General features: G+C 43.3%; 2 protein-coding genes across 4 annotated transcripts; one reads left to right on the top strand and one right to left on the bottom strand.

The window, feature by feature from the left end:
• Positions 1–1,915: 1,915 nt before the first annotated feature.
• LOC310884291 (eosinophil peroxidase-like) lies at positions 1,916–16,624 on the top strand. Of its 3 annotated transcripts, none has more exons than XM_083805822.1 (14): positions 2,498–2,581; positions 2,708–2,840; positions 2,923–3,000; positions 3,613–3,706; positions 4,489–4,664; positions 6,389–6,512; positions 9,245–9,332; positions 10,004–10,204; positions 10,298–10,613; positions 11,794–11,954; positions 12,481–12,733; positions 14,073–14,243; positions 15,083–15,320; positions 15,808–16,624. In XM_083805822.1, the coding sequence occupies exons 1-14, from the start codon at positions 2,525–2,527 to the stop codon at positions 16,061–16,063; spliced, it is 2,346 nt and encodes a 781-aa protein (XP_083661948.1). In that variant the 5' UTR covers positions 2,498–2,524; the 3' UTR covers positions 16,064–16,624. The 3 variants fall into 3 exon arrangements, with proteins under 3 accessions (XP_083661949.1, XP_083661948.1, XP_083661947.1); XM_083805821.1 differs by having other exon boundaries at positions 9,245–9,374; XM_083805823.1 differs by lacking the exons at positions 2,498–2,581; positions 2,708–2,840 and adding an exon at positions 1,916–1,981 and having other exon boundaries at positions 9,245–9,374.
• Positions 16,625–19,394: 2,770 nt separating this feature from the next.
• LOC310884294 (1-acyl-sn-glycerol-3-phosphate acyltransferase alpha-like) lies at positions 19,395–27,636 on the bottom strand. The gene is made up of 6 exons (XM_083805836.1): positions 27,305–27,636; positions 24,088–24,221; positions 23,473–23,648; positions 23,079–23,174; positions 22,506–22,578; positions 19,395–20,057 (listed from the first exon to the last, which is right to left on the bottom strand). The coding sequence occupies exons 1-6, from the start codon at positions 27,487–27,489 to the stop codon at positions 19,912–19,914; spliced, it is 810 nt and encodes a 269-aa protein (XP_083661962.1). The 5' UTR covers positions 27,490–27,636; the 3' UTR covers positions 19,395–19,911.
• Between the last annotated feature and the right edge of the window lie 94 nt (positions 27,637–27,730).

The following is a 27,730-nucleotide window of genomic DNA, read 5'->3' as shown; positions in this document are numbered from 1 at the left end:
GAAGCACTTGATCTCTCTTTGAACGCTGGAGCACTTCTTCATCCACTCATATCTAGTGGTTTCATGTGTGGAATAGAGAGTGAGTTAGATGTGGTCATAGGAGCGGAAAATTCAGCTGAGAAAACATACCGTGTGATTTCTCCTCCACCTTCTGTCTGCAGTTTGTAGTTCTGGGATACCTGAACTATATTGGTGTCTTTGTGTTTAATACATTTTGGAATGTTCTTTCTTCCATTAATTTGTCTGATCAGTCCCTGGACTCATCCTGTTCTCAATGGTTTCACAGTTATGGGCTGTGTGAAAAACCTCTCTCCTTTTGCTTATTTTTGTCCCTGTATTTGACAGTTTCATTTGGTGACTTTAGTCTTTCTATCATAAGGAGTTCTGGGCCCTTGCTGCTAATAAAAAGAGTTTATTACTCCACAGTAACATTCTTACACTCACCCATCTCACTTATCTGATCTCAAGCTGAAATTATTAAGAAATCAAAGATGAATAAATTATAGCAGCATCTTCTGTGGATGGTTCATTCTTATCTTTCAAAATTTTTGTCTTATTTTTGATTGATATCCTTCTGGGTTTAATTTATATAATTTTGCACTTGTTCAAGTCCCCCAGTGACTTGGACAGGATGGAGGTGCCTGCTTCTGCACTGAAGAAGGCAAGACCATGTGTAGGCATTTGGCTTACTGGTGGAGGAAAAGGAAGGATAGATATGTGCTCTTCATTTTCACACTAAGATATGTTTTAAGTATTTCACCACCGGTAGAGGTGTTCAGGTATATGCACACTCTAAATCAGTACTTAATTTTCTTTTTGGTAAATTGATGGGCTTCTGAAAACGCTTGTCTGAGCCTAAAAATTTGGCTACTTAAACTGAATTTAAAACAGAGTACTCTTATTTTCTGAGTACAGTTTTACCAGGCACAAGTGCCATCTATAGTTTTTTTGTTGTTGTTTTTTTTGTTTTTTCACGTTATGGTCATGAGCATTGTCTTTTGAAATAATCTTGACTGATGTTCAAAGAAGTAAATTCTTTCTTCTACCTTCCTGTTTGCCCACTGAAGTGCAGCCCTTTTTCCCACTGATCCACCTTGTTCTGTGCAACTACCTTGTTCTTTGTCCAGTCTTTTTCATCCACAATGATCAACAGAGACTTTATTTTAATTTCCAAATCATTGATGATCTGACAAGTTTTTAATTATACTAATAATGTTATTAAGCAATTTGAAATGGGAGACAACTTTGGTTTTCCTTGATACAAATTTTGGCAAGTACCTGAAATGGCACTTACCCAACTAAGTCACTTTAAAATAAGGTTGCAATTTTATTTTATTTTATTTATTTATTTTTTATAAATATCATTTCTTCATTCCTGCCAAATCTACGAATTCTGATGGCTGGTTACTGCTTACAGTTTTGTGTTGTGCTATGACAAATGCAAGCAGGCTTCTTCTGCACACTTATGGTCAGCAGTTCATATTGCATATTCTGAAAATACAGGGCACACACACAGAAACTGCATGCAAGTCCACAGGTCCACCGGGCAGACATTCTTATTTTCACCTTTGTATACTCTGCAAACACATGTTGGCAAAATGACACATTTCTGGCTTTCCAAACCAGCAGACATGTCAACCAAAATGGAGAAAGAAGCCAAATTCCACCATCATCTTCTACCTTCATAAAATTAAGATGATCTCTTTCACCTTGCAGAAAAGAAATGTGTGCCTTTATTCTTTTTCGTTTTTTACTGTTCTTTTTTTTTTTTTTTTTTTTTTTACCAAAAAGGAATAGAGAAGTGTGCACCTTTCTTAATTCAGGAAAATAAACCAGCAGATATTTCCTCTTGGCTCAACCTGGTCCCAAGTTCTCCCTTTTTGGCCACACCCAGGTCAGACCCAGCTGATTTCTGCCCTGCTGCAGATGTTATAAATGACTGGCTAGTTTCCTAGTCTTATGAACTCTGCAGAGATGGAAGGTAAGATCAGTGCTTTTTAATCTTAAGTCTATATTTAACCAGTTTGGTATTTCTGGTGTGGGTATCGATGCATTCCTTAGCTGAGCCCAAGGAGATGAGGAGACAGAGTAGAGCATTAGGAGCTGGTGTCTCTACTTACTTCTTCCAGCATACCTGAAATACATATATTTTGAGAAGTGGGAAAAAGGAGCTTTCCTCCCTCATGTAGCATTACACTGCAGTAAAAGACTGAAAGGAATAAGCAGCTGTCAATCCCTGTGAAGAATTTCCCCAGGCTGCAAATACAAATAGCCTGGCTCATGATGAGAATTTCACCAGTTCTTCCAAATTTTATCTTTATTTCCTGTTCTAAACTGTTAAAATATTGACTAAATGGCTTTATATATATACATAATTACTACCTTTTGGTTATGTAACTCCTTCCCGGGAAGTCACTCTGCTACTGTATATATACTCTCTCTATATAAAGTCTGGAGGACCAGTGCTAGATTTGCCTCCTCATCAGTAACAAGACTGAGAAGGAGCAGAGAGGGCAGGCTGACCATGAATTTATGGAGTCTCCTTCACACCAGCCACCTGCAACGGACCCTCCCAATCTCTGTACAGTGGGACACTGCCCTCTTCCAACACACTTTCGTGACAACCCTTGTCACTGAAGGTTGAACTGCATTTGGCTATCTCCTTGGCAATTACTCAGTGCAATTCATTAAATGTCCTACATCACAGGTTCAGCCTTGTGTCCCACCAAGACCTGCAGCTGCTGTCTTTGCAAGTCAGAGTCCCAACTACAAACCTGACCAGAGGGGTTCTATATTTTATTCCTGGATCCTGAAAGATATATTCCAACCAAACAGGGCCTGTGAGTCTCTTCTGATGGTTCAGGGAAGCTCTGCCCATTCATTTATGTGAACTGAGAATTTTTATATTTTGTTTTTCTCTAGGTATAAAACTGATAGTAACTCTGCTAGGAGTAATCATCACCCTCTGCTTAGTTGGGCCATTGGACTCCTCATTAAATCGTAAGTTTGCTTTTCCTCCTGCTGATATTGTACTTGAAAGGGTGTTATGTCTTATGGGCCATTTGAGTCAAAACTCAGTCAGTCAGATTTCCTAGTTAGTCATAGTTCCAATATAAATTTGAAATACCCTGCAGATTTGCCCACTGACAATGAAATCAATGCCTAAGAAGTTTGTCTATGTTGGGTCTTCCAAGGGCGTGAGTATCATTTCATGACAGTAAAACTGGTCACAGACCATATATATTTGGCTTCTTCCATGTTATATCTTAAGTGAATGTCCCTCCTTAAAGGGAAGAATAACTTCAAAAAGAAGGGTGAAAATTAACTTTCTAAAGACCTCCCAAAGCCAACAGAGTCAAGTCTGACATGGATAATAAGCTATCACTTTATGGTCACTTACTGTCCTATAACTTTCATGACCTCAGTGATGGGGCGAACCAGGTGAACAGGAGGAACAGATAAATCTGTCAAAGTAGTGCTAAAAACTTAGTGAGAATTACAAGCAAAGTGAGTCAATGTGTCCCAGCACCCAGAGATAGAGTAGGATGTGTAGCTCCTGCCGTGCACTACAAAGTATCCTCAATTTCTGCCTTTTTTTTTTTTTTTGAGTAGAGCACTTAGAAGTGCTATCAGACTCATCTCTCCTGAGCAGCATAAATGAAGCCAGGCAGCTGGTGGATGCAGCGTACTTAAATGCCCGAAAATGGTGAGTCTTTTTTTTTTTTTTTTGCACAACAGCTTCACCATTTTAAGGCAATAAGAGAAAATATATTTGTTCTGCTCTCCAGTGTGTGTCTATTAAGGAGACACCTTTATCTAAGGACTCTCCCTGTTATAGCTGAAGAGGTCCTTTTCCTCAGTTTGGCTGGATCTGGTGTCTAGTGGTATGAGCATGCTGAATACATGCTGAGTCCTCTCCTGGCTGCTGAAGTTCTGCCTCTCTCCAGAAGAACCACAGTCATCAAAGTGGTGCAAAGGAGCAGCCTTGCACAAAAAGTTTCAGTGTCACCGAATTTAAAGGGAGTCAAAAACCAGGAATTGGTTTATACCATTTGTATTGTCCCCAAAAGCCAGTTCCAGGCAGCAGGCTGTTTTGGGGACGAGTCTCTCTCTCTGCAAAAGGTCCCTGGGGCCAGGAACAGAAGCAGCATATCCAAGACTGTTTCTGTTCACAGAATATATATTGGGACATCCTAAATGTGAAGTTTTATCCAGTGACTGAATAACTCAATTTTCCACAGATTTTTTTCTAGCTTTTCATATAGTTTAACAGGACTCATTGTGACAAGGATGTAAAGCAAACTTGAAAGGGATTACAATGACTTGTTTTCCATAATTTACCTAAGATAGAGATATGCAAACCTGATGAGCAGTCAGTTTGCCGTAAGTGAGCAGAGCCTTCCCAGGGACCTGGCAGTGCTGTCATGTCTAAATACACCAGCCCTGCAGGACAGAAGAGGTCACTTCATGGGACTCTTTCCTGTTTAGCTTAAAGCAAAAACTAGAGGAAAAAGTTGCCAGCCCCATGGATTTCCTGAAGCACTTAAAGGAGCCTGTAGGAAGAACCAGATCTGCAGTCCGTGCTGCCGACTATTTGGAAACTACCTTGAAACTCCTCAAAGAAAAGCTGCAGCTGCCTGGGAAGGGGAGATTCAATGTTACAGGTAATGTGGTTTAGTCCAAAATATCTTGCCAACAGCAGAAAAGCTATCATAGTAGGCACATCAGAGAGCAGCTCTGCCATGATCCAAAAGCCCTTCCCCACAGAGGCACAGCTGGTTCTGTTTGACTTTATGGTCCTGGGTGAGTAGACCCTGTAAGCAGTGGAAAGATAAAGTGTGTTCAGAGGCAGACCCAGACCACCTGGTGTTTTAATCATCTGTTTGGCACTGCCTGTTTCAACTCATATCTTTGATTTAAAAAAAAAAAGCCTAGGGTGAATGGGGTAGTAACAATGTTGCTAAGAATAAGTGGAATAAATCTGGGACAAACCATGCTGAGTGTCAGGAGACTCTAGCCTCCGAGGACAGAAGCTCATCTACGTGCTCATGATTTTGTTCCTAGTCAAATGTAAAACTTTGCTGGTGATGATGGTCCACAAATCTCCTGGAAAGTTGTTCCATGCCATCCCAGCTTTCCTTGCCCAGAGATGACAAAAGGTTTTAGGGATCAAATTAACGATGGAAATGCAGCAGAAATTCCACAGTCCTGACTCAGCTCACAGCTAGTGTGCCTCTAGTCAACCCAGCCCTGCCTGTGCTAGAAAATATAAAGGACATACAGATGAGCAATTTCTCATCTATTCTGCCTGAATGTTTCTGAGATATCAACCAAACTGGGCTCTTCAAATCATTCCAGTGTTCCTGACCCCAATGGATTAATTCCTAGGACAATTAAAACAATTGTCATGTGACCTTGCTGATGTTGGAGGTACATTGTGTCACAGCTGAGGAGCGTGCACCAGCCACCTGGGCTCTTTGGGCTGAGCACAGCTGCTGGAGCACAGGCTGCAATGCCAGGTAATTGGCAGCTGCAACATGCCCACCATCAAGCTGATGCTGACAATTTGCTGGTGCAAAGGAGTTCTTCTTTAAGACAACTTCACTAGTGCTGAGCCCTGCGGTGTCATCCCTTCCTGCTAAACCTCACAGCCTTACCACTATTCTCATAGTGTCTCACATCTCCTCTTCATTTTTTTTTTTTGTAGTTACTAGACCTAGTTACTTAGTAAGAGCAGAGTAATTCTGGATGAGCTAATGGTCCTTGGCACAGAGAGAGACGGACAGGCACAAGTTATTCTGGGGAAACCAGTTACTGCACATCAGCTGGTGCACAGCAACTTTTTGCGTATGTGTTCTTAAGCCAATAAATGCCATGTGATAAATATCTGTAACAGAACAGGGATAAGTGGAGACCTACATTTGGTCAGATGAATCATGAGCTGAACTTCAATGTAACTACCCCTAGGTAACTTCAGGAAAGCTGTCAACTCTAGACACCAAAAGTCAGTGCATGAACCTCCATTTGAGATTCATTATCAGAGAAAATTCATTGAGCTTGTTAAAGCCATTGTACAAGTTTAAATCCCTGAGGAAAAGTGTTATCTGGTGGGATTTAGTTGCTGACACTTTCAGCATAGACCCACTGTTTCCCATGCCAAGATTCTCGTGTTGCTGAGAGATGAAGTAGGCAGATATTGATGACAGAATGTATTCCACAAGAAGAGTGCATTTTCTGCCAGTTTAAATCAGAGGAAGTTTAAAATAACATTTGATGTTGGTGCAGTGGATGCTGACCTTACTAGGGATACAGAAATTTCAAGCATTAACTTAGAATACCAAGAAGATACAATAAGAGTGAATGTCATTTTGCATGGTTTCTTTTGCAGACCTCCTAGACAGAAAACAGAAGGAGATGATTTCCAGAGAAACTGGCTGTGACTATCAGATTCATTCTATTAAATGCCCAGAGGATGATAGTTACCGGACCATTACTGGAGAGTGTAACAACAGGTAGGATTGGTGTGTGGGCAAGGATTTTCCAGTTTATGCATTGATTCAGGTTAGATGTCTTAAAGTCATTTGTGTACCTTTCAACAGGGCAAGAAGAGTGAAATGTGTTTTTTTTTTTTTTTTTTAAGTGGTGCCTGTATCAGGTGTTTCATTTCTACTTATACCTGGCAGGAAAAAGATATCATGTCTTGAAAACTTTGCATATAAGTCCACTGCTCTCCATACGTTGCTTTGGCTGAAGGAAAGGAATTCCTGGGGTGGGGGAAGGTCAAAAGTTGAGGAAAGAATATGTGGGGACTATGGAATCCTACCACTCTCTCTGCTTGAGGCCCCAGAAAACCGCCCCTTCCTCCTTTGTAATACTAGTAGTATTAACTTTCCCAGCCTTAGGGAGACTCCAAGTTTTGAACCTGATGAGTGTTGATTATAAAAATTTTTAACTTCAGATTTCTTGGACATAGTACCTAAACAATATTTTTAAAAACATAGGTCCATGGGTCCTGTGAATATAAATAATCCTTGTTTGTTATACTCCACTAAGAATTACGGCACATATGATTAATTTTGGTGCCTGGTTTGTATAAACATATCTTTATAACTCTCAGCATATCTCTGGCTACCCAAGTACACACTCTTGTGATGCGTAAGAATGCGAAGCAAATAAGACTTTGGTTCTTGGCTTTTTAGCTCTGCATAGCATGATCCCTTAAGCTGAAAAAAATGAGTTTTTCACTTTTCTGGGCATTGTCACTTCCTGGTTTAAACCTAGGATCATACTCTGGTTTGTTTCTCCTTGATAGTGTTTTGTTTGTTTGTTTTTGTTGGGTTGGGTTTTTTGATGAGCAGATGGCAAAATTTCTAGCCTGACACTTGGAAAGCAAAGCATACTGTCCTGTTCTGCCACAGATTTGCTGCCTGATGTGCTAACTCCAGACCCCAAATGTGATTGCACATCACGGCTCTATATCACCTGTGCAGGGAGCTCACACTCAGTGCTGGCATTATGGTTAATCTGTACTTTCGGTCAGTCCCCAGAGCCTTCAGCACCCAAAGAGCAGCTATGCCCATGCTGATTTTTAGGCTCAGAGTAGGGTTGTCTTCAGGCTTCCTAATCCAGTGAGATAACACGATACTCGGTAACAAAGGCACTCTGTGTTATATAAACACTTTAAAATGGATCTTGCTCAGCTTGAGATGCACACCATGAGATAGTGCTTGAATACTTTGCAAAAATTTCCTGTAAGGACAATAATAGCAATCAAAATGAGCTGTGGTGGTAATGGGCTCTGTACTGATTTATTTATTTTGTAATTGCTTCAGCTATGGTGTGGCATTTGTTCTAGGGCATGCTCTTATTTCACAGCACATTGGTGTGAATTCTGGGTATACTACCCCTTTTTCAGTATAGACAGGTATTGCCCTGTGTTTATTGAGTTAAAAGCTTATACACAGACAGTTGATGTGCATAAGCTGATATTCAGTAACTGTCTTCCTCAAAATAGCCTGTTTTACTGTGTCCCTAGAGTCACAGATCATTAGCTCAACCAGTATTACTGTTCTGAACAAGTTTTACTGCGGTTATTGATAACATATTTATAGAATAGTGTAGAAATATATAACCTACCTCCTTTCAAGATTGCTTAGTTAACTGAAGTTAACCTTGAGTTTATTGACTGAGTGATTTCAAAGGATGTTTGGGGAAAAAATCTGATGTTTCATAGTTGCCTACAAGGAATTTGCTTTTAGTGTTTCAAGTCACGACCAGGACTAACTCTCTTATTGTGCCAAGTCAGCTGAGGAAACCTGTCTTCAAAACTGGTAGGCACATAGATACGTTTAAGAATGCTCTCATTGCAACTATTCATTTGTACTGCAAATAGGGCCAATGATGCATTGGACTATAGTAGGAGGAACATGATGTACAGATAGAGGGTCCAGTTTTGGATACTCCAAAATTCATGAGGGATGCAAAAAAACTAGTGAGGATTTAACAGCAGACTTCCAGGAATATCAGGGGCCTGGAGCACGTGGCCTCTGAGAAGGGGTGAAGGGAGCTAAACTTCTGTAGTTTGGCTAGGAGGAGGCCAAAGGCAGATCTAGTATCTGCATCAGCTGTTAGAAGTGTAGCTACTAAGCAATGGAGTCAAATTCTTCTAATCAATGTGGGAAAATATACTTACCATAACTGCAGATTGCACTTTGAGCTGTTCATGCTGGACAAGGGGAAAACTTCCTGAAGGTGCAGCCTTGGGACTGGTCTCCACTGAGGTGAGGGACCTTCGTCCTTTGGTGGAGGATCTTCATCCTTTGAGGCTTCCAAGCTTCAACTGGACAAAGCATGGCCACCCTGATAATTGGTGATGGCCTTACTGTGAGACTGTGATTTTGTGTGACCAAGGTGCTACAGAGATATAAATTCCAAATAAAATTAATGTCACGAGGAATCTTTTCTTATTTTTTTAAAGTTTATTTAGATAAACTTTAATAAATAAACTTAAAAAAATAAGAAGATTCCTCGTGACATTATATTAATTTTATTTGGAATTTATAATAATAATAATCCATAGTCATAATCTTGGTATTGTTTACTTCTCAGTGTTTTCTGGCTATCGCCTTTGTTACTGGAACAATCAGACATGGATTAAAGGTCTGCAAAGCATTTGTCTACAAGCCTGAAACAAATTATTTATGAAATAATACCAGTGTTTGCATTTCTTCTTGTGATGTTCCAGAAAGCATTCTCATTTGGGGGCCTCCAACCATGCATTTGCTCGCTGGCTCCCAGCAGCATATGAAGATGGAGTGTCTGTTCCCAGAGGAGTAAGTGAAGGAAAGCTTTACAATGGATTTCCACTCCCACTGGTGAGAACAGTTACTCTTGTCTGAGTAATAGTAGCAAACACTGCCCTCACGATGTCCATCAGAAGTGAAACAATGACAACACCTAGAGTGTAAATTGGCTGCTAAATCAGGTGCTAATTTAGAGCTTGTTTTCTGAAACTAAGTTGTGGCATGGGCTCATGTGTTTGTCAGAGACAGAGATGAGAAAAAATGATGTAAGTAGTTCACTAAGCAAAGCACGGACAACATCAAGATATTTTCAGAAGTGTGTATTCTCAGGTTTGATGCAGACAGCACCAGGGTGGGCTCAGATACAACAGGGTTTTTATACATGCAAGGAGACTTGGCTGTTCCTAAGCCATCTTCTTGACTTTACGGGTATGTGCACATACCTCAGATTGAGCCTGCCATGAAGCGAGGCTTGGCTGAGTGACTGTGGAGTTAAGATGGTGCTGCAAAAGGGCTGGAGGCTATAATCACATCAATTTTAGTCCAAACGAGACATGACATGGGGCTGTTCAAAGCCATAATTAACTCTTATGAACATATCTGAGATCATCTTAGCCATGTTCTCACAGTAGGTGTTATGCTGAGAGGTAAATTCACCTTGGAACAGATAGTCCAAACACCTTAATTTTGATTTTCTGCAGGTTCGAAAAGTGTCCAATGAAATTGCTCGAACAGGCAATGAGAACATTACTCAGGATCAAGAGCTCTCTCTTTTCTTCATGCACTGGGGCCAGTGGGTCAACCACGATATAGACTTAGCCCCTTCCAGTGGTGCAGGAGCAAACCCGGATCTTCACTGTGAGACCGACTGTACCTTCAAGTCCCCTTGCTTCCCAATCAAGGTACCATGAATTTTGTTCCATCCCACACCACCTTAATAATAAATAAAACCACACAACTTTCTCTGAGGCATTGCTTACGTTTGTTTGCTTTAGTTCCCCCCCGATGACCCACGGGTGCTGAGATCAAATTCCTGTATGCCGTTCATCCAGTCAGCTTCAGTGTGCAATCCCAGGACATTTACCCGCGAGCAGATCAATGCAGTCAGCTCATTCATTGATGCCAGCATGGTGTACGGCAGCGAAGACTCTGTGGCAAAGAGTCTTAGAAATCAGACCAACCAGATGGGTTTGTTGGCTGTGAACCAGAACTTTACTGATGCAGGGTTGGAATTATTGCCCTTTGAGAACAAAACCAAAAGCGTTTGTGTACTCACAAACAAGAGTATGAACATCCCCTGTTTTAAAGCAGGTAAGGTGCATCCGTGGAGTAATTTTCTGCTGGGAGTGACAATGATATCTTAATGGTCCATAAAGCCAAAAAGGCTCATTATGGTCAATTGTCTCATGTCTCTATATTTGTATGAGGCGCTGCAAGACTCGAATTTATAAGGTGAAAGACAGAGACCACTCATAAATTTAGAGAGAGTAATAACAAAACAATTATTGTTTAATTAAATACGAAAGTGATTTTGTTTTCATTTCCAGAAAGAGTTACAGCAAATCACACCCCCCCCCCCTTTCAAAAGTTTTTTCAAAGGTAGGAGATTTTTTTCAATAGAATAAATACCAGAGTTTAAAACTTCCCAGTGATTTTTTTCCCTCCTACCTAGAATTCACCAGTTTTCAATTCAATAAATACTAAAAATTAAAAGCTCTTAAATTCTGTTAATAACTTCTTGGTACCACATTCTAAATTTTTAATATTTAAGAATATCCCAACATATATCTGAAGACAAGTCTAGAAATATCAGTCTGAATTTTAAACAAGACAATGACTCAAAAGGTAATAATTTAAAATGGGAACTAGTCCAGAATAAGTACAATATTAAAAAAAAAAAAAAAACTAGAAATGTGAAGCTTCCAAAGGTAATGATAAGAATATAGTGTGTACCCATTACATAATATTGTCACTTTCCTTCCACACGAGAAGAGTCCCTTGCTGAATGAGGAGAGACTCGGTGCTTCTTCCGTCAGCTGCCTGAGGGACTTTGCCACGTCTCCTCAGTTTTCTCTCCAGCATCTCTGCTGAAAGTACATTCACAGGCCTCTCGGAGGTGTTCATAACTTGAGTGAACTGAGATAGATTTTCAAAACCAAACATTCACAGCGATACAAAGGAAGATAGTTAAAAGCCTTTAGGTACAAGAGGAACACAGATGTTAGATTTTCACAAAATGATATGTTTACAGCTGCTTCATGAACAAGTGCAATTTAGCTTAAATTGCCCAAAGCCCCCTCTCCAAGGTTTTTGGATAAATGATCTGGATTGTCTGTGACTGAAACAAATATCTGGCATGAGTGCTAGGAAGTGTAACCACAAGCATTACTGTCAGTAGCACTATTGGTTGCTGCTTGTCTGTCCTAACATCAAAATCTGCTGTTGAAATAAAAAGCAGCTTACAAACTTCCTAAAGTATTTTCATTTATAGGTGACAAACGGGTAACTGAAAACCTGGGACTTTCTGCTCTGCACACTGTCTTTCTCCGAGAGCACAATCGCCTGGTTACAAAGCTGGGGAAGTTAAATCCTCACTGGGATGGAGAAAAGCTTTACCAAGAGAGTCGAAAGATCGTAGTTGCCATGACCCAGGTACCAACCACTACTCACTGTTTATCACTTGCATGCTTAGAAATTGATTTTATTCCTGTCAAAGGAGGAAAGATAATGCTTTGCATAACTCATGGAGATATTTGTGGGAGTTGAAAACTCGTGAATAAGCACAGTCCACCTGAGACAGCATGCATGTCCAGAGGTTTTTTGAAACCCACATGTACTTTCTTTAGCAGATATGAAGATGTTCAATTCAGCTGTTCTCTTTGTCACCTTGTGTAGTAACAACAGGTTGGAAATCATTGAAAGTCCTCCTTCCCTTTCTCTAATGCAAATAACATTGCCGCCTTTTTTTTTTTTAAATCAATTATTTTACCTCAGCATCTCCTGCCAGACTCATATTATTGCTACAGCTTTTTTTTTTTTTTTCTTCCATGAATATCTTACAATGCCTCTGCCACTGGTCTGAGATTCTATGTTCGCTGAGATTCCATGTTCTCTTTGACATTGATGGCATTTCTGCTGCAGCTGCTGACCACTTGTTCTGCTTTTATACCTTTTTCAGATAATAACATACAGGGATTATCTTCCACTTGTGCTGGCAGAGGAGACTAACAGGTGGATACCCTTGTACAGTGGTTACAATGAGACTGTGGATCCTACGGTATCAAATGTTTTCTCCCTGGCTTTCCGATTTGGTCATACCTCAGTACAGCCTTTTGTATCCCGTTTAGATGACAGTTTTCAGCCTATGGGTTCACTTTCCCACGTCCCTCTTCATTTGACATTTTGTGCTTCTTGGAGAATTATAACAGAAGGTAAGAACATAGGGCAGCTAGCAGTCCTGATCTGGTCCTGAAGTAGGCACTCAGGTGGAGGTACACTGGTTAGACACACAAGCCGAGGCTCCAAAAACTGCTTTAGCTCCATTTACTTAATTGTTAACACAAATTACAGTGCCATTGAGCTTGAAAGTTGCTCATGACATGTCTACCCAAGGGGCTGAAGACAAATGAGTGGTCTGCTAGATGTGGGACATCAGAACAGTCCTGCAGAACTGTCTCCAAACACAACATGAGAACATTGGACCTGTACTGTACCCAGGGGAAGGAGCTTTGCCCAAAATTACATGCTGTAATACTCCAATTACTGAATGTTATTGAGCACCCGGTACACCATTGCATTCATATTCTGGACGTGCCAGTAAATAACCAGAATATGTAACAGATCAAATCTGCATCTCAGGTGGCCGTCCGCCTCTCATCTCAGTGAGACCTGACAGTGCGAGCAAGCACTGTGCCTTCACTCAAATACCATAATTGCTCATGCTGTTCTGGGGGGCACAAGATTCACAGTGCCAAAAATCAGTCAACCAAAATTTAGGCCAGACTAAGCAAGTTTTTTTATAACCCCCTGTAATTGGTAGGCATTGCCAGAGGGTGACACATCAATCCAACTGACCTAAGACAGGGTAATTGCTTTCTAGTGGTCTCTTTATGACTCTAAAGACAATTATGGGATCCATCTCTTATACAGCTGATGTCTGCAGGCATGAATCTTTCCAAGGAAGACAAATGTCTCCTCCAAAATGAATTATCTCACTAATTATGGAAAATATACCAAAATATATGCATGCAGCCAGTTTTACTGTGTTTTTTATAATTCTGTCTTAATGACTATGAAAAAGACATAGACAAACAGACATGAATTGATTTTATTTTTTTCATTTAATGTTCCAGTAAATATTTCTCAATTGATAGCTAATTCTAAACAAAGTAAATTGCAAAACAAAACTTTGGATGGAACCCCATACATCAGTGTGTGCTGGGGACTGACTGCCTAAGGAGCAGGTCTGCAGAAGGGGACCTGGGGGTCCTGGTGGGCAACAAGTGCATTTAAGGTTGCAGAAAGGAAGGCTGAGGGACAGGAAGGGGTAGGGAATCTGGTTGCTAAAGGGGGGCCTTATCAGCTGGCCTTTGCGGATATGTACATAGGCACTAGCATATGCTGAGATGGAATTGTGGAGGTAGGTGAACACCACGCCGCTCAGAGTAGAAAAAGCATCTAATGCAGCACTGTTTCAGCTGCATAGAAGGGCCCATCAAAGCTGGAACTTGGTAAAAAGAGAAGTCCTTTCCTGATTTGCAATGAATGCAGGTGGCGTTGACCCTCTGATACGAGGCATGGTTGTTGATCATGCAAAACTAATGAAACAGAATCAAATGCTTGTTGAGGAGCTCCAGAACCACCTTTTTGAACAGACTGCTGTAATGGGTCTGGATCTAGCAGCCCTGAACTTGCAACGGGGAAGAGACCATGGCCTTCCAGGTAAGGAGACACAAGTCCACAGGTCCTGTGAATAAAATTCCTTTTTCTTTGTTGTTTATAGCAGCTTCATGAATGTACCAAGCTTTTTCCAAACCAATGAGAAAAAAAAAAAAAAAACAGTACTTTGATTTGAGGTGGAAGAATAGATAGACAGACTCAGGGAAGAAGAGGTCTATATTATACAGATCTTTCTCTGAGGAATTAAGAAGAGGAAAAAGGGCCTGGAGGGCAAAGATGATAGTTGGAATAATGTATTAAAGAGTGGAAGAAGCAGTGGTGTATTGCCAAGAAAGCGTGTGGGGTACAGAAGGTACAGACCCAAGTGACAAAGTTCAGTTTTCATCTAAGCTGGACAGACCATCGGTTCTTTGCCCATCAAGACTTGTTTTATGTCTTCAGACAATCCACGACTCTGAGCAGAAGTGGTTTACACCCATGGGGATGATTGCCCCCAGGTGCTGCGGAGGAATTGGTGTTATTGGGATAAGCACAACAAAATGTTGCTCTTTCCTACGATTTTGATCCTAGACATTTTGCCTCCCAAAACTGCAAGAACTGGTGCATTCACCCTCAGCACCAGGTAGCTCTAAGTGACAGGATGGGCTGAACCGGTAGTCATGTGTAAAGAAAACCCAAAATGTTAGTCTGTGCATATAAAAACAACTTTTGAAAACATGGCATTTGTTGTGACTGTCTCTACCTAGATAAGAATGTCTTCCAAATCCTTTAATGCCATGTGAAGAAGCAGACGTTGCTCATGACCTCAGGGGTCTGTTTAGCTCCTGAGCATAAGCAGATAGTGGGGAGACATGGGTCCTGACCAGCTTCTGCTTTTGCAGGTTACAATGCCTGGAGGCACTTCTGTGGGCTCTCCCAGCCTCAAAGTGTAGAGGAACTCTCTGAGGTGCTAGGCAACTCCAAATTGGCCAAGAAGTTCATGGACTTGTATGGGACACCAGACAATATTGACCTCTGGATTGGGGCAATTGCAGAGCCCTTCATTCCCCAGGGTAGAGTCGGGCCCCTCCTGGCCTGCATCATTGGCACCCAGTTCAGGAACCTGCGTGACGGAGACAGGTAGGTAGCTCTCCCATGGCATTTATTATGGGGGAAAATGGTTACGTTTTATGTCTTGCACTGATCCAACCCATCTCTAACACATCACTGAGTGCTCCCAGCAGGACTCACACCTTGATTTTAGCCCTAGTTGTCAAAGGGTTCTTTCTTACAGCCCAGCCATACAGACCCATGTGTCTGAGGAGCACCAGCTCCAGGCCATGGGTGATCTGCAGCAGGCTCTGCCTGAGGTGACATTTGCTCTCAAGGTACGGAAGGGAGGATCAGTCACTGTGTCCCAGCAGCCTGGTGATGCTGTGTAATGGCAGATGAGTGTGGCAGAAGTCACACCTGGAGACACCTCTTTCCAAAGTGTTGTGCTTATGGCCTGATGAATCAAGGTGGATCTGAGTCAGGATTCACCTTGGCCAGATTTCCATTTTGGGAAGTAAACAGCATCAAGTACCTTGAAGGAAACTATAAGCTGCTTCTGGAAATATCGTTGCAGATTCTGGTGGGAGAAACCAGGAGTTTTCACTCTGCAGCAGTTACATGCACTGAAAAAAGTTTCGCTGTCAAAGGTGATCTGTGACAATACTCATATCAAAAAGTTACCCCGGAACATGTTCCAAGCCAGCACTTATCCTGAGAACTTTGTTGACTGCCATGAGATTGACATGCTCAATCTCTCAGCCTGGAAAGATGAACCTGAGAGTGGCAGGAAAGGTACTCAGGGGACTTCCCTTGTCTCTCAAAAATACTAAATCTGATCTACAATGTCAGACTCTCTTGCACCTAAAGAAATAAAAGAATTAAGGTCATCATAGTGATCCTGCCCCCAGAATACAGTATGTCCATCCATTCAGCCCCACTCAGACACAACAGGAAGCAGACAAGTTGTTAGCCTACTCTCCTCATAATCCACTCCTTAGCAGCCTAATTCTTCCTCTTCAACTCGATGGAATATCCCTGACAGTCCAATCTGTTTTGGCCCCTGTGAATGTGTCCTTCTCTAGGAAACATTCCAAGTTGGAAAATTTATTCCAAGACATCTGGAGTCTTTCTTCATAGGAAAGGTGTTTATGAAGAAATCAATCAGAATTATCCAAACTGCTTCAAACTCTTGCTCTGCTGATCTAAGCCCCTGCTTTTCTCTTGCCTTCCCCAAAGAATTACAGTATTTTAAGTTACACTGTCAAAACAACTCCAGGTATATGGCCTGACACAACAGTAATTTAACACACGCAGTCAGTGATTATGATGTGCCACATCCTGAAAGACAGTAAAACAATGTCTTCATAAAAAAGACAAGGAACTAGCTGTGTCCTCCTACTGATATATATATTTTTTTTTGGCACAAGCTCTCCCAGTTGGAAATGATGTAGAGAGAGCAAAGACTTGCAGAAGACAGAGCAGAATGTACTGCATCAAGTTTTTCCTTCTAGCAACCCATGTATAGATTATCACAATATATTGGGATCACCTAGTTTGTTCTTTGCAAGGCACAGAGAGTAAAACATCTCCTGTGCTGAGTTTGATTAACTGTGTTTGGAATAGACACTGGCATTTAAGAAAGACATTTGATGTAAGGGCTGAACAGTGGTGACTCCACCCCGTTCTTCAGGAGCCAAATTCAGCTGCTGCTTCCCTTCTCTGTGAACAATAGAAGCTTCCTCAATTGTTTTATTAACTTTACCTTATGGTCAGTGAAATTTGCTGAGCCACTTCCTCTGGTCTTTTTATCACCACCCTGGGAGGAAGCTGAGCTGTTTGCATAATGCAGCAACAGTGAAATCCCAGGGTATTAAAAAACAACAGCTAAGAGTTAAACCTTGTCAAGTGCCATGCAATTGCCCCCAAAAGCACAAGTTCATACAGCTTCCTGGTGCTAGGTCACTGAAGGTACCTTTTGACAAGACATCACAGTGTCTCAGGGAAAAAGGATACACAGGTGAATCAGGCTTTCTGGCCCAATATTCAGTTACTCATTGAACAATGACTAATTTAAGCTATCGAGTCAAATAAAAATGTGGAGAGGAATACTGTGTCCAGCAAAGACTTTCTGCTGTTCAGTAGCCTTTTCTGCTTCATTTACAGCTTCTAATCTTGCTCTTCCAACCAGTACTGGAAACTTTTTCTGATGGCACTAAGCTATTTTGGGAAACTACTGCCTATATGTCATGTTCAACCAACTGCTGTTGATTGAGCATCTGGCATGTGTTTCCCCAGAGAGGAGCTCAAGACTGAGACCACTGTTTTATTTTCTGTACTGCATTTTTTTTTCATTCATTTGTAAAAGCTTCCTGTAATGAAATTCTTCAGGTAAGGTAGTGACATTTTATCACCTATTGCCTTAAAAATTTTCAGAGGTTTACAAAACTCAGTTAGGTGCTGTTTGTTTTATGACTGTTTAAAAGCTCAATCAAAGAAGAAATTTTCTGCTTCCCATCCTGAAGGGGAGGCAAATCTGGAAGCCAAGGTGCTTGCATAAACAGGTTGCAAACATTGTCCTTATTTATGATTTCTTAATAGTAGTGGTAATTTAGCCTTCTAAATCAAATTCCTTACCCTTTGTATCTGCTCAGAATCTAGCAAGTGCATGTAACATGTAATCTTTATCCCAATGTTACTTATCTCCTTGTTTTGCTCCAGTGTAACATGGGTGGGGGGGGAAGGGCTGTTTCTAGTTAGCAGTGAGATTTCACTCTCTGAAGACGCTGAAGAATGGCAGCTGCATCTTGAAGCCTAGAGACAACTTTTACTTAAACTCCATTGTGAAGATGTGTTTGTCTGTGCTGGGCATTAATAAAATACATTAAATGCACTCATCTGCATTTGGCATCCATTCTGGTACGTCAAACATCTGTCCCAAAATATTCTTTGACTATGGTTCATAGCTAAACTTATCAGCACAAAAAAAACGCAACCTGTAAATTGACTGGTATGTAAACCACAAACATTAGGGCTAAAAATTAATCACCTGGCTGAAATGATCACTCCCAAGACTGTATTAAATCAGTAAATACCAAACATGCAAAAATTAAGTTTCCATTTCTCCTTGGCACAACCAGGAGGGAAAGAGGGGAATGGGAGCAAGAAGGCAGCAGTTTAAGGTGGAGTCATGCCTGAAGCTTCTGGGTGGAGCTGGTACCTCTCTGGTGAGGACTAATGAAGGAGATGCTTGTAAATTTCCATGGCTACAGCAGCTGCATGCAGGCTTTGCCTAGTGGATGTGCAGGCATTTGTGTCTCAGCCCAGAGTGCCCCACGCTGCCCACTGATAGCTGCCAGGCGTGTGATTGAGCATGTGGACCATGCTGCTTCATGAGCCCCCATCATGCTGGGAGCAGGGTAAGGCAGTAGCGCCCTTGGGCAGAGGAGGCCAAGATGCCAGGCAAGCCAAATAAATGCAGTCCTGCCAGAGGTGGCTGTTCCCCATGAGGTCCCCAGGACCCACCTGGCCAGGTTTCTCAGGCAGCATAGACCAGATCCAGGTCTCTGACAACAACGGAGCCCCAGACACTTCTCAGGTTCTTGCTCATAGGACTCCTTGGGGGTCTTGGGGAGCTGCGTCTCTTCCAAGCCATGGCTACCAGGCTGGCCCGTATACAAACACAACACACTTTTACTTTTTCAGTCACAAACAGATGATGGTAAAAATGAAGTTCAGTGCCTGAAACTCAAGCTTCTTTTTTTTTTTTTTAAATTTGATATTTTATGTCTACTGGTGCTCTGTTCTCCGTAACCTGCCACAGAAATTGTGTTGAGGAGATGGAGAAGACAGGGAAAAGTAGGAAGTATTCAGAAAATTCATTCTGGGAACAGCTGAAGCTTCCAGAGTGTACTTGGATTGAAAAATATGTAAGTTGTATTAAAAATCACGAGATTATCATGTTATGGCAAGGGGTGTCAAGCAATACCTTTCTGCGGTTTCCTCTGAGTCCCCTGGGCGCATTCACTTCACACTTTCAAGATCTGCCCATCTACTGAATGCAAATTCTTACTTTGCTTAAAAGGAAGGCTGAGGAAAAAAATCAATCAATCAATCAATCAAACAATCAAACAAAAAAAAACAGAAACCACTGACCCCTGCAGATACACATAAGGAATGCGTTGGTCTTTAATTCCCCTATAATAAACTGCCTTGGCTTCCACCTCTTGTGGCAGAGGTAACTCCCAAGTCCTCCCCATGGTAGGAGACAGTGCTTTCTCCTGAGTGTTCTTGCCAGGGGATCGTGGTAACCTTCTAACCCCAAGACACCCTGGCAGGATGGCCATAGGTTCAGGGATAAATGCCTACACCTTGTTGGTTTTGAACAGGAAAAGGTAATCATAAGCACACAGAGATGATCACAGGAAAGGTCTAGCTCTGTCTGGGGTCCAGCCAGAGAGAAGTTCTCAGGGTTATGATTACGAAGAATTGTCCTGTTATCCATTATGTGTCTGTCCACAGAGCTGAGGCAGCACAGTTCTCTGAACGGAACACAACAACCATTTCACTACTTCCATGTAAAATTTTTTCTTCCTCTGTGGACATTTGGCCTGTCTCTGGTGTATCAGGGTTGCAGTCATGGTTGTTTCTGTTTCCAGACCTTTTTGTGGTTGCTGCATCACTAATGGGAAGCCCCATTCGTCATTCCTGATATCCACTGGTAGGTGGTGATCATGGAATCACGGACCTGCTCGGTGAGCTTGGGAACATCTTCTGGGCCTAGACCAAGAGTCTCGACTTCTGGCAGGATCTGGATGGTGATTTTCCCTGGAAGAGTAAGACAGAAGAGTCAGAGGGGAATGAAATACGTGAGTGGTATGGGAGAGCAAGAGAAGCTGTAGCAGAGGGATTGGTGCAAATCAAGGAACAGGATGGAAATTAAGGGAAATGTGTTCTTTCACACCAAAACAGCTGTGTAGCAACCTAGTCATATCCCAGATGCACAGAGCAAAAACCCAAACCAGATTTTTCCCATGCAGAGAGACCATCAGACACGGACACTCATTTATATCCAATACAATAAAACATGTGGAATAAGATTTCACAGTGGGAAGAGGTCACCCACGGCAAGTCCTGGCCCTAGACCTCAGAGTCTGTCTGGATCTGGGTAAAGAGAATGAGAGGTCTGTAATACAACACATCCAAACTGGACATGCTCTGACCTATGTATACTGAATTCAGCAGTCTTTCTTTACCAAAACGCACTTAGTTATGAGAGGAACCATGCCCAGAAAAACCTGGTTTTCCAAGATATGTCTCAGGAAGTACCTTAGCAATGGACTGGTGTAAACAGGAAGGATATACAGGGGAATTATCATGATGCTTTTCTGTTCTTGCACCCAGTGGCCCTTGTTCTGGGTAGTGGAGACAAGACACTGCCTGCACAGACAATCACCTAAAGATCTGGGGAGTGTCCGTATTACTTTTAACTTTTTTTTTTTCATGCCTTTACATGCATGCTAGGAAATAGGATCCAGGAATGTTGCTGGCAGAGCCATGCAAGGAAAATGAAACAAAAGCACAGAGAATAGCTTCCCAAAAGAAGAGGGCATGATCCTTGCCTGCACATATACCCACAAAACACATTAAATGCAAAACTAGGCCTTGTATCTCAGGAGTCTACTACGCTTCTCTTGGTGTTGCAGAAAAAGCTGAATGATGACAAGGCGGTGCTAGAAGTGCTGCTGCTGGGGTATAACAGACTTCCAGCAAGCATCCCACTTGCTCCATGCATGATAGACAGCTTCAATGTGCAGACACCGGACACCAGCTGGGCCTTCCAGAAGCCCATCAGCATGGCCAGAGTCACTGGGGACATGGAGAACTGTCCTGGCCTTGTGATCAGCCTGCTCAACATGCAGAAATCTTGGGCATGTGCAGCACATCTTCAGAATCAGCCCTGGCAAAACTTCCAGATGGGCAAAGCAGAGAGGTACAGGAAAAGCAATCTGTGGTCCTTTCTTCAGATGTGAAAGTCCTTCCTATTCAACAGCAATTTGGAAATGATTGACCCTGAAGAGTGCTTAGAGGTCATAAAAAATCCCAGCTAACCACAAACTCCCAGGTTTTGGGGAGGTTATTATAAAGGTAAATGTACATACAACTGCAAATAGTCTTTCCTGAAATGTTCAAGGAGGTTGTGGAATCTCCTTTCTTGGAGTTATACCAAACTTGGCTGGACAAGGCACAGAACAAACTCATCTATCTTCGGAGCTGGTCTTGAGTGAAGTAAAAGGTTCATCTAACAAAGAGGTCCCTCCCCACTGCATTTTTCTCTTATTTCCCATGGAAGTGCTTTATCTTGATTGCCCAGCTAAGCAGGGATGTCATGGAGAGGGAGTGCAAGGAGCAGGCTAGCAGAGCAGGGAAGACATCTGAAATCTCTGCTTGTGCTCCTATCTTAACTCCCACGTGGGGGAATGCTTCCACTACTGAAAAGCTCTTGTGTGTGGCCAACAGAAAGAGAATAAACCCAGTAGTTGAAAGCTGAATAGAAACAGATAATTCAGTGTTTACCTCTCTCTTCCAGATGTCTGCCTTCAAGGGAATGACTACCTCAAAGTACAAATGATGACAGGAGTGAGAATTTCAGCTGCAAATCCTCCCCTTAGGAAAGAGCAGGGCCTGAGACCAGCCTGGGGGAGGGTAGGAAGTGCCAGAAGCCCATTTTGGGTGGGTGCCAGGGAGGAACAGGCTAGGCTGTTTTTCTCTGCAGGACTTGAAAGATTTTTTCCACATTTTCCTTTTGAAACCTAGACCCATTTTTTTGACCCATCAAAAAGATGAAGACTCATCTTTTTTTCCCTGTGACATTTTATAACGGTGACAAGCAGAAATTTTGTCATCATAAATGTATGAAACATGTATGAAAGAACAGGGTAAATGAGAGGAGATAGGAGTCTGCATAACTTTTGCTGAGAACTGTGTTTGCTTTTGCTCCCCAGCTTACAGCAGTGGAGCCAGGGCAGGATCTGCCCTAGGACTCTGCTGCTTCTCCAGGTTCCCTCATTGGACAAACTCTGAGAAAGCAAACAGCAGAGGCAAGTATTTCCTGAAGTATTCCACTCCCTCTCCTCCTGAAAAGAAAGAAACTGCCTTTGTCCAGCTGCAATCCCCACATTGCATGTGGTTCTCTGCCCACCCACCTCATGGCTCCCTCCAAGGACTGAGCTCGCACAAGCAGCCAGTCTGCTTTTTGCCCCAAGTAATCCTCACCTGGTGTGAATCTCTTCTCTTTCTGGCTGTAGAAGTCGCTGTAGGACGAGATCACCACAGGAATAATGGGGACCTGGAGGGGAAGCAGTCTACGGTAAGTGAAACTACAAATTTCTCTGTTCCTCACCCAAAAGGGAAATGGTGTTTTCAGATGAACCATGTACTTTGCTGATAACTATCCCAGTTAGCTTCATAGTAGACACTAAAGGGGATATTTCAATCATTTAACCATATTACCCAATGTCTGCACTGTTGGTTTTTATTTTTTCTTCTCTTTATTTAGGCCAACAGTGCCTGGATTGCCAAATAGAGGCCTGTTCAGCAGGAACTCTCCAGTGCTGGTCCAGTGCTTTTGTCAAGGTTCCCCCACTTTTTTCCCAGGCGGAGTCACTAAGATTTTCTACCTGTCCCAGAAATGTCTCCCTCCTGTGCCACCTGCAGGCTCCTGCTGGGCTCCTGGATGGGTGCTCAATCCAAAGGGAAGTCAGGGAGCAGGAGCCTTGTAGTCCTGCTTGTTTGTGGACCATGGTAGGCAAACTACATCCCAAGGGGCAGGAAGAAGGTGGCTCTCACCTGGGCTTTCACAGCCAGCTGGAAGGCCCCACGTTTGAAGGGCAACATGGAGCCATTATGATTGCGAGTTCCCTCAGGGAAGATCAAGACGCGGAACTGCAGGAGGGAGAAGACATTGAGAAGGAGGGATCTCGAGTTGCTATTCAAAACCACTGCACAGGCATACTGTCCTGGGACTGATCTGTCTGCTCCTGGCCATGCAGAGACATGCACTTCCTCCACTTCAAGCACTTTCTGGACACAAAATATAGTTAACCCACCAGAGGAGCTCTTACTTTGTTTTGTTCTGTGCCTAGTCCAGAGACCAAGATCACCTTCCAGGCACATCAAGGTTCACATTTTCCAGTGGCTCAAAATGCCTCCTGCTCCCCACCAAAGGGTCTTCCCCACTCACGTTGTCTTTGTGCATGGAGTGTGCCACCTCTGTCAAGGTAGTGATAGACTCTTCCCTCTTCTTGCGGTCAATGAAAATGAGTCCCGCAAGCCAGCATGCTAGGCCAAAAGTGCCCATGTATAGTATTTCCTTCTTTGCAATGGCCACACAGCGACTTGGCAGTATCTCCATCATCACTGGAAGGGAAGAACAAGGACAGAACAAGTGTTCTTCTACACTGACGTTCCCTCCAGCCTCTGGGCTACAGCCCTCTGCTCTGGGAAATGCCATACCTACAGCTTCTGCAGCTCCCACCCAACTTCACAGGGTCATAAATATGTTGGAAAAGGGATTCAGAGGGTCTCCAGACCAACCACCCACTTAGAGCAGGACTATTAAATTAGATCAGCTGATGTTCTCATCCCAATTCTGTTGCAAAGGATGAAGCTGCTTTAGCTTGAAAATGACTGTTGTGCTCTAACACCCTGGAACACACCCTGCCTTGGGCCTAGCTGGGATGGACTGTGTAGCAGCCACTCCTGCCATTCTGCATGTGGTATTAGGGATTTCATAACTACCATCCCTTCAAGAGCAGTGGAGCCAGGAGCAGAAGACAGGATCAGGTTCTCCACATACCCATAATGTCAAGGGAGGTCTGGTGATTCAACACTAGTACAAAAGGCTTCTTGGTCCTGAGGTTCTCCTTGCCCTTCACCACTATCTTGATACCAAAGATGTATTTGAGTGGCAGAAATGACATGCTGAGAAACCTGGAAAAGGGAAGCAGACGTGAGATAAAGAGAAGCTAAAATTGAGTAAAGGGGCCAAAAAAACAATCTTCCATGCTAGCCCATCTTACAGACTGCTCCTGGAGAGTAGCCTGCTTCTCCACAGTCCAAGATTTGATCCATTATTGTCTGTCTTGGAGAAGAACTACTAGTATGGCTCTTCAACTCTCATAAGAGAAGACAAATACACCTGGTAGGTTTTCTTCAGGACAGTTTAGACCAATGGCCCAGCAACTCCAGCTACAGAAATTCCACGGATCAGCCAAATATCAGCTAATCATAGAATCATAGAAACACAAGGTTGGAAAGGACCTACAAGATCATCTAGTTCAACAGTCCTCCTATCACCAATACTACCCACCAAGCTACTAAATCATATCTCTTAGCACCTTGTCCAGGCACTTCTTGAACACCACAAGGGATGGTGACTCCACCACCTCCCTGGGCAGGCCGTTCCAGTGCCTGACCACTCCTTGAGAGAAAAGGTTTTTCCTGAGACCTAATCTAAATCTCCCCAGGTGCAACTTGTGGCCATTTCCTCGAGTCCTATCATTAGTTATCTGAGAGAAGAGGCTGACCCCCTCCACATCATAACCTCCCTTCAGGAAGTTGTAGAGAGCAATGAGGTCTCCCCTGAGCCTCCTCTTCTCCAGACTAAACAATCCCAGCTGCCTCAGCTGTTCCTCATAAGACGTGCTCCAGATCCCTCACCAGTTTTGTTGCCCTTCCCTGGACATGCTTCAGGGCCTTGATGTCTTTCTTGTAGTGAGGGGCTCAAAACTGAACACAGTACTGGAGGTGCGGCCTCACCAAAGCTGAGTACAGGGAGATGATCACCTCCCTGCTCCTGCTGGCTACAGACTATTTCTAATACAAACCAGGATGCCATTGGCCTTCTTGGCCACCTGGGCACACTGCTGGCTCCTGTTCAGCCGAGCATCAATCAACACTCCCAGGTCCCTTTCCTCTTCACAGTCTTCTAGCCATTCTGCCCAAGCCTATAGCGTTGCATGGGGTTGTTGTGGCCAAAGCGCAGGACCTGGCACTTGGCCTTGTTAAACCTCATCCCATTTGCCTCAGCCCAGCAGCCCAGCATATCCAGATCCCTCTGAAGGGCCACCCTACCCTCAGGCAGATCGACACTACCTCCCAGCTTGGTGTCATCTGCGGACTTACTGAGGGTACACTCAATCCCCTCATCTAGGTCATCAATAAAGATATTAAACAAGATAGGCCCCAGTACCAATCCCTGGGGGACACCACTTGTAATGGGATGCCAGCTGGACTTAACTCCATTAACCACAACCTGGAGGGACACAGCCCTCCAGCCAGTTCTTTACCCAGAGAAGAGTATACCTGTCCAGGCCACGGGCAGCCAGTTTCCCCAGGAGAATACTGTGGGAGACCGTATCAAAGGCTTTGCTGAAGTCTAAGCAGACTACATCAACAGCCCTTCCCTCATCTACCAGTCTGGTCACACAGTCATAGAAGGAGATGAGGTTGGACAAATATGACCTGCCTTTCGTGAACCTGTGCTGGCTGGGCCCGATCCCCTGGATGCCACGCAAGTGCCGTGTGATCTCACCCAAGATGACTTGCTCCTTAACTTTCCCTGGAACCGAGGTCGGGCTGACAGGTTTGTAGTTCCCTGTGTCCTTCTTATGGCCCTTCTTGTAGGTGGGAATCACATCGGCAAGCCTCCAGTCCTCTGAGACCTCTCCAGAGAACCAGGAATGCTGATAGACGGTGGAAAGCAGCTTGGCAATCACCTCTGCCAGCTCCCTCAGCACCCTAGGGTGGAGCTCATCTGGTCCCATGGACTTGTGACATTCCAGATGGAGGAGCAGGTCTCTATCTCTTCCTGGATCTTGGGGGGGGGGGGGGGGGGAGGGGGGAATTCTCTACCTGAATCACGGGGGACGTCCAGGTCAGGGAGTAAAGTACCCTGAGGATAACTGACCCGACTATTAGAGACAGATGTAAAGAAGGCATTGAGAACCTCAGCCTTATCCTTCTCCTCAGTGATCACATTTCCAGCTGCCCAAATTCATAGTGCACCTGTTTGTACTCTACTCCCCTGTCCACATTGCTGGATCTTGAATATGGGCTGCAGTAAACATGCTGTGCATCTGACACTGCTATTGCCGAGATGGTGGGAAGAGAGATGATTTTGTCACTGGATCACAGACTACAATTTGCATAGACAATGGAAAAATAAAGATCAAAGTCAGGCACAAAAGTCAAGAAAAGTTCTTAAAAGGAAAAGCTGGGAACTTGCACTGCAACATACAGCACTTCTGAAGTAGTGAATCCCTTCTCTGTAGTACTTCTAGGGGTTAAAAAGTGCTAATGCTGCTGTGTAGCAGTTAGCTTCTAGCTCCCACTTACCCCATGCCCCAAGGAGCTGTCCATTAACGCATGCTGCTGCAAGTCACAGCTCACACAAATACACCCAGCTGCACAGCCCCGTGGCTCGTTGCAGAGGCAGAAATGGATGGGGAGACAGAATGGGCAGTGAGGGGAGAGACTCAGAGACTGACAGACCTGGGGGACTGACCTGTGATTTCAGTGATGGGGACATCAGTGACAACTCAGGTGCATGCCAGCAGTGCACCGTGGTAATGTGGGCACTGGCTGAGAATAAAGTTGAGGGGAGAAAAAGAGAAGTGTACCCTCAGAAGATTTCTCAACACAGCTTAGAAGGGGAATGACCACCCACAGGGAGGCAGGAAACACAGCTCTGAAAACCAGTTAGGAGTGGTTTACTGAAAAAATGCAGGTTACTTTACCTGTGCATTATATTCGGTTTGTTGGTATTACATAGTTTGTCAAATTCATGTCACCTTTTACATCCTTTCCTTCCTCATCATTAATTATTCTTTCTATCAACTCAAGTAAAATCCCCAAAACTGCCTCCATTCTCTCAATTGCAGGACTATGTAACACCGCACATCAACATAAAACTAATTCCTCCCCACTGCAGCACAGTTCCCAGGACTCTCCAAAACAGAGTGAGAGTTGACTACATCAATGCCCAGAGCAGAAAGAAGCCACAGCCAACTTACTTCATGTTTTCACAGTTACGTCCACGAGGAATACTGGCGGTAATAACCAGAAGGCTTATGGTGAAGACCCACAGCTTATAGAAGCACATCTTGCAAAAGAATCTGAATGCAGGATTCATCTGGTAAAGAATTAGAAATGCAATGAGCAGAAAAGTAAACGGGTAGCGAAGAAGCAGTAGCTCCATCCTTTCAGCCCAGAGTTAACCAGAGGAGCGTTGCCCAGAACAGTAAATGAGTAACTAGCACCCAATGCTGCGGAGCAGAGTTTAGATTCCCTTGTTCAGCTACATGTGGGTGGCGCAGCACTGGAATGTGATTTGGGAGATCTTCAGCAAGGCTGAAGCTCGGAGCTCAAATAACCATGGAAAGCCGGTTTAGCAAGGGAGCTGCAGCAACACTGTGTGTAGGAGCTGGCTGGCAAGCAGA

The sequence above is a fragment of the Anser anser genome, assembly GCF_964211835.1.
Source record: "Anser anser genome assembly, chromosome: 20".
Taxonomy (NCBI): Eukaryota; Metazoa; Chordata; class Aves; order Anseriformes; family Anatidae; genus Anser; species Anser anser.
Note: the sequence above shows the minus strand (reverse complement) of the source record. Positions and strands in the feature narration are given on the sequence as shown.

What these genes read in the sequence shown, in the direction of transcription:
- LOC310884291 (XM_083805821.1), top strand. Translation starts at nt 2,525, where the DNA reads ATGAATTTATGGAGTCTCCTTCACACCAGCCACCTGCAACGGACCCTC. An exon ending in ATTCCAACCAAACAGGGCCT is followed by an intron (nt 2,841 to 2,922) that starts GTGAGTCTCTTC and finishes GTTTTTCTCTAG; the next exon opens with GTATAAAACTGATAGTAACT. An exon ending in TACTTAAATGCCCGAAAATG is followed by an intron (nt 3,707 to 4,488) that starts GTGAGTCTTTTT and finishes TTTCCTGTTTAG; the next exon opens with CTTAAAGCAAAAACTAGAGG.
- LOC310884294 (XM_083805836.1), bottom strand. Translation starts at nt 27,489, where the DNA reads ATGGAGCTACTGCTTCTTCGCTACCCGTTTACTTTTCTGCTCATTGCA. An exon ending in GACCTCCCTTGACATTATGG is followed by an intron (nt 23,649 to 24,087) that starts GTATGTGGAGAA and finishes CTTCCCTTCCAG; the next exon opens with TGATGATGGAGATACTGCCA. An exon ending in ACTCCATGCACAAAGACAAC is followed by an intron (nt 23,175 to 23,472) that starts GTGAGTGGGGAA and finishes TCCCTCCTGCAG; the next exon opens with TTCCGCGTCTTGATCTTCCC.